Source organism: Nicrophorus vespilloides, unplaced genomic scaffold (assembly GCF_001412225.1).
Source record: "Nicrophorus vespilloides isolate i.1.1-1 unplaced genomic scaffold, Nicve_v1.0, whole genome shotgun sequence".
NCBI lineage: Eukaryota > Metazoa > Arthropoda > Insecta > Coleoptera > Silphidae > Nicrophorus > Nicrophorus vespilloides.
In genome coordinates this window covers 95,742-101,741 of record NW_017099608.1, presented here as the reverse complement: position 1 = coordinate 101,741, position 6,000 = coordinate 95,742, and the positions used below count along the sequence as shown (strand labels likewise).

General features: G+C 33.1%; 1 protein-coding gene across 3 annotated transcripts; it reads right to left on the bottom strand.

The window, feature by feature from the left end:
* Positions 1 to 1,200: 1,200 nt before the first annotated feature.
* Positions 1,201 to 5,270, bottom strand: LOC108564863 (serine/threonine-protein kinase 3). 3 transcript variants are annotated; one of them, XM_017924036.1, is made up of 7 exons: positions 5,119 to 5,270; positions 4,459 to 4,493; positions 2,609 to 3,417; positions 2,408 to 2,538; positions 2,180 to 2,345; positions 1,894 to 2,120; positions 1,201 to 1,780 (listed from the first exon to the last, which is right to left on the bottom strand). In XM_017924036.1, exons 1-7 carry the CDS (start codon positions 5,158 to 5,160, stop codon positions 1,643 to 1,645), a joined length of 1,548 nt encoding a protein of 515 aa, XP_017779525.1. In that variant the 5' UTR covers positions 5,161 to 5,270; the 3' UTR covers positions 1,201 to 1,642. The 3 variants fall into 3 exon arrangements, with proteins under 3 accessions (XP_017779525.1, XP_017779524.1, XP_017779526.1); XM_017924035.1 differs by having other exon boundaries at positions 1,201 to 1,801; positions 5,119 to 5,269; XM_017924037.1 differs by lacking the exons at positions 4,459 to 4,493; positions 5,119 to 5,270 and adding an exon at positions 3,688 to 3,978 and having other exon boundaries at positions 1,201 to 1,801.
* Between the last annotated feature and the right edge of the window lie 730 nt (positions 5,271 to 6,000).

Genomic DNA, 6,000 nt, shown 5'->3' with positions numbered 1-6,000 from the left:
TAATATTGAAAATAGGTAAAGAAATATTTGTCATACAAATTAGCTGTATTTTCAATTTAACAGTTCCTGGTATCATTGATGTGATGTTGAGGTTAATATTAATAGATGGCAGCACTAAATCAAAACAATTTTCTTGGGTTACTCAAGTCCAGATTTGTATATAACGCAATTATTTTATATTTACTTTAACTAGACATGATCTTATAAATATATCTTACCGTGGTTTGTTAAAAAAATTGACTGTAATATCAATTTGGAAGAAGGTATTATTATTGGTATAAAAACATAACGCAATAATAATAAGTTGGGAAAAATAATAACAATAAATAAGATTTTTTGAATTAGTTGTTTTATATATATATATTTTTAAATTAATTTTTATACTCTTTACAATCGTATAAAAATAATGTTAAAAATAGGTAGTTAACAAAATACTAAATATTAAAGGTAATCCACGATGCTCCAGAAAACACACATAACAAACAATTAAATAACATAGATGTAGACAATTCCGTTTTACACGATATAAAAGCTGTTGGCTTATCTGCACAGATAAGTTTGTCTCACGGTAACCAAATGTAATCAACAAAACGCAATGATTCGATATTTTTTTTTTGTAAACCCTTCTTACTCCGTGATAATTATAGTACATATGATGGTATTAAAGAAAAACAAAACAACTTCGTTGGATGTTCCTATCATTCTTCCCTTGCATGCTTCGCAACATCGGGCGCATTTGAGAAAATTAAGCAGACGATTTCAGAATAGATTTTACGATCTATTTATGCATGATCTAAAATTAGTTAAACTGGATATACATTATAATTTCGTTTCCTTTTAATATGGATTATAAAACAGTTTTCTACAATTATTCTCTTCCTTGTACAAAAATAGGTGGCGGAATCGGAACGTTTCTTTCATCCCTAACAGTTACTCTCTTCTTTGTTTTTAAAGATTTCTTTTCATTTACTTACTATTCGCCCGGCACTAAAAGGCACACACGAACAAATCCCTGAAAAAGTTTGCTTCCTAGTCCGTACTCTTTCAAATCTCCTACTTTGTGATTGTAAATACATTGAGGGCTTAATATTTATTTCATAATTTTTAAAAAATATTGATTACAGTACTTACAAGTCTACAACTAATCTAAAAAGGCACTGAAAGGGTACTTCATCAGTACTGGTTATATTCATATTGTGACTCTATGTCGGAATATTTTCTGTTTGAAAAAAGGGAGAGAAATGGGCGCTAGTCTCAAATTGCTAAGGGCAATCATATCCGTCCTTTCACACAGAAAAAAAGTAATAATTAAGTATAAATATGATAAAAGGAAGATTAATGAATAGAGGAAAACACGTAAATCTTTAAAGCAATAAACATAGGCCAAATAAATGTTTAAGTACTTCATAGGTATAGGAACACGGAGTGTTTGTATATATCTATAGGTATATATACACACATCCCAGACCTCCCAATATTTGGCTCAACAAAAAAAATAATATATATCAAATAAGCGAACGAAAATATAGAATGAAATAATAATAATAGTATTAAAGAACATGAATAATAACTTTTTCGTTTTTTTTTCTTCTCTTTCTGCTTGAGCACCAAATATGATTCTAATGCATGTTTCTGAAAAAATTTAAAAGTTCTGCTGGCGTTTCCGTTTCGTATCCATGGCATCTAATATCGGTTGTCTTTTAGTTTGATACCTTCTTCTTAACTCATCTATCTCCCTTTCCATCTCGGCATCTAAGGTGGCCATTCTTTGCTGAAGCTCCTCATAGGACAAAAACTTCAACTGTAAAGCGGCAGCATTTTCGATTTCGTGTTTTTTTTTTCTTATTTTTTTAGAGAAAAAAAATAAATAAAAACGCTTTTTAACTAACTTACATATTCGAAATCACCATCGGACAATGGTCTTTGGAAATTGGTCTCGGCTGGTACATGCTGTGGAGGCGGCGCCTGGTTTAGCTGTAAGTGATAATGACTTTGGAATCTGTGGTCCTCATTGTTATCGTCGGTATTTTCCAAACGAGTGTTGTTCTCTTGCTTCACTTCGGCCTCCTTCTTATCGAAGTGCCTCATGAAATATGGTCTTTCGGATCCGGTGTCATGCCCTGAAAATTCACCTCAATAATGTATGCTCTTCCTTCCCTTTAGAATCATAATTACTGACTCTTCATGGTTTGATCGTCCACGTTATTTATGACCATGGTACCGAGTTCGGACTCTAATTCGACGAGGGTACCGCTCTGAGACATAGAGACTAAAGTGCCTGGGACTAGAGTGCCTTCGTCAACACATTGAACCATTGTTTGGTTCCCTAAAGCCACATCTTCGTCCTAAAAGACACAAAATCATTAATCGTTGATTCGGTTATCGTTTTGTTATCGTCTGGTTTTACTGAGTCTTCAATGATGTTTGGTTTTATACCCCCTGAATTTGGAAGCATAATCGTTCTGTGGTTTTGGTTTTTTCTAATCTGCTGTGCTTCGGAAATCATTTGACTTAGAATACTTGGTTGCTTAGCATTACCTAGAAAACAGATTTAGATATATACGCAGTCTTCCATGTAGATTCTTGTCTATTTGGCTATAGGAATTACCGATAAAGACATGCTGTAACAGTGTGGAAGCGGTAGCTCGTTCTTCTGGGTTCTTAACCAGACATATGCTCACAAAATCTATGAATTCAGGACTCCAAATATCTGGCTCTCTGAATGACGGTGGCGGTTTTGTCGGTATCATGAATATCGCTCTCATGGGATGTATCTCTCCGTAAGGCGGTTTCCCTTCGGCCATCTCGAGTGCTGTTATACCTAAGCTCCATATGTCTGCAACGCAGTCATACCCTATTTCTTGAATGACCTCGGGCGCCATCCAGAAAGGAGTACCTATGACTGTATTCCGCTTGGCCATGGTATCAGTCAATTGGCCAGCAACTCCAAAGTCGGCAAGTTTCGCATGTCCTTCTGAATTCAGAAGTATATTTCCAGCCTTAATGTCTCGATGTATTTTCCGTCTTAAATGCAAATACTCCAGTCCCTTAAGGGTATCACATAAAATAGTAGCAATTTCGTCCTCAGACAGCGTCTTCTTACGCAGTCTCATAATATCAGATACAGATCCAGCTCCACAATATTCCATCACAATCCACAGATCTGTGTTTTTGAAATAACTACCATAATACTTCACAACATATGGGCTGTCACACTGTTGCATTATAGAGATTTCCTTGATGATTTCTTGAAGATCAGTGTCCACAGGTACTTGTTTTATGGCTAATACTTGTCCTGATTCCTTATGAAGTGCCTTATAGACACTGCCATAGGAGCCCTCCCCCAGTTTACATAATATATCGAATACTTCCTCCGGCTGTCTGGTAAGGCTCTCCTCAGACAGCTTCTTCAACTCGCTGGCAACCCCAATAGGTAAACAGAAAAGAAAAACAAATCATTATCAAAACATAAACAAACGCATATTTATGTTATGCAAGTCTAGACCAATTGGGACGCCCATCGGCGCCTTAATTGAGGTTTTCTCGACCAGAGCGGTCCAATTAAAAATAATTCATCGTTTCCTACACTAAATGCGGCGGAAAAAAGTTAAATCGAGGTTAAGAATGTCTTTGTTCGTGCTTTGCGGCCCTTAATGGATGCGGGGGGCCCAGGATCATCCTACATACCTTTTGGAAGACATTTTGCACGATTTTCAGACGTCAGAGATATCTAAACGACGAGAGCGAGTCTATCATCTTTGGGGGATCACTTTTTAATCACAAACTCATATCACACCAGTACCAAACACAATGGACACCCAGTGACATTAGCAATTTCAACCCATTACATCTGCGCGAAACGCAACTATATTCAATATCAACCACCAATTTTATACCACTTAACACACAACCGTGCATAGTAGATTGCATACAGTAAAACAACACCATGAATTACTTCTACTATTTAAATATATAACAACACTAAAGGAAAAAACAATATTTCAGCACTGAAAATAGTTAGCACAGCTATTATCACTTAAACACGACAAACTATTCTCTACCAATTACCACTAAAATGGCTTTTACTTAGTTATAGTTTATATCTTCATGTTAATAGTATAATCATCCATCTGAATACTAACGTCTATTTACATCATCAGATAGATTAATTTTAAATTAGACAATATTCAACACAATATTTCTAGTAAATGAAGAAATAGTTCAATAATTATAAAATTCGTATATTATGAAGATTCATTGAGTGTCAGTAAGGAAATATGCAAATGTCGGATGATCAAATTAATAGCATTGGAGCTGTTAATTGGTTCCCCCAATGCTTGATGCACTGACTTCCTGTTAATTATCATTGATTTAGCTTTGCAAAAAAGGTCCTGTTAATTCATGAAATTTAACAAATAAACTCATGCTTTGAATCTAATATAAAAAAAAATCACTTACTACTTCGGAATCCTCCTCACCAAGCAGTGGACAGCCTGAAAATAATAGAATAAACAATATTATTTTTCAAGCAAAACTTTCGAAAAAATACTGTGAAACTTATCTTAATAAATTTCGTGTATATTTTAAATAGTAAATGAAATTAAAAAAAAAACGTTTAGAAGTTAATACTTCTCAAGCATAAGAATTGTATTTTTTTCTGTAAATCTTATGCACAAAATACTGCATAAGGAAGCGAAGTTTGAATTTTATAATAATTAATTTTTTTATTGATGCGTATAGAAACGAAATAAAATTGCGTGTATTTGTGATCGTTCATAAAACATGTTTATTGGAGTTTAGCGTAAGAAAATTTCCATTCATAATCATAAAATTTTAGTGACTTTATGTTTTTATGTAGATACCAAAATCAATGACTCGTAACAAACTGCAATAGGAAAGATTAAGGAGAAAGATTTCAGGATACAATAACAAGTCTTCTAAAGTAACTGAAAATATAAGCAAGCAATAAGAAAAATAGATTATCCAAAAAATATTTGGTAAAGATTATATTAGTTAGATTCAAAATACTCATTTTATCTACTAATATACTAGTATAATATTTAAATTCAAATCAAATGTTTGTATCCATTAATTAAAATGTTGGTAATAAAAATATACCTTTGGAATGGAGGCTATCTTCTTGGCAAAGAGGACTCCCATAAGGGAGTTATCACTGAATCACTTAGCTATTGGTCACTTGTTTTGAAGACACATCATCATAGTAATAAATCAGACTAGGCACTGGCACTGAGCGTTGCAGAAAATTTGTATTATATGTGTTACCACCACTCCTGTTCATATCCTGACGCATCCTGTAGGTAAATCGCAACGACGCAAAACGTTTATTCATATAATTAAACATTTTAATATCAACGCTTACAATTGGCTGATCGACATCCTTCCTACTTATCCTGGATGACAGGATAACATTATTGCGCAGGCGGAAAATCAAGTTGCCTTCGGTGCAACCGATGCATCTTTCTCACGCCACTGAAATCTAATAATTATTATTATATTCATATTTAAACCTATAAATGCATGCGCCGGGTCAAACGATCTAAGGAGGGTTTAAAATTAAGTTGATTGGTGTCAATGTTATTTGATTAGATAAGAAGATCTTTAGGTCTTTAACTCTTTGCAATTTCTCCCAAATATTATTCCATATTCAATGTTATTTCAGCAACAGTCTTGATGATACCTTACAAAACTATCAAATACAAAGTTACATTCTGAAAACTTTGAAAATTTGAAATTATTAACAATTAATTATAATTTGTAATACTATTGTTTATTAATAACTGAAATAACCGAAAATATTCGTTTTTGAAGTTTTCAAAATGTTTTCTTATTGGATGTATTTGTCATAAAAATGTAAGAAATATAAACTGAAATATAAATATATTTAAAAAAGAAGTGTGTTATCTTTAGTAATGTGATATTATGTATTAATTAATTTAAAATAAATTTTGTATTGCGTTTCAAAAATTCATTTCATATTAC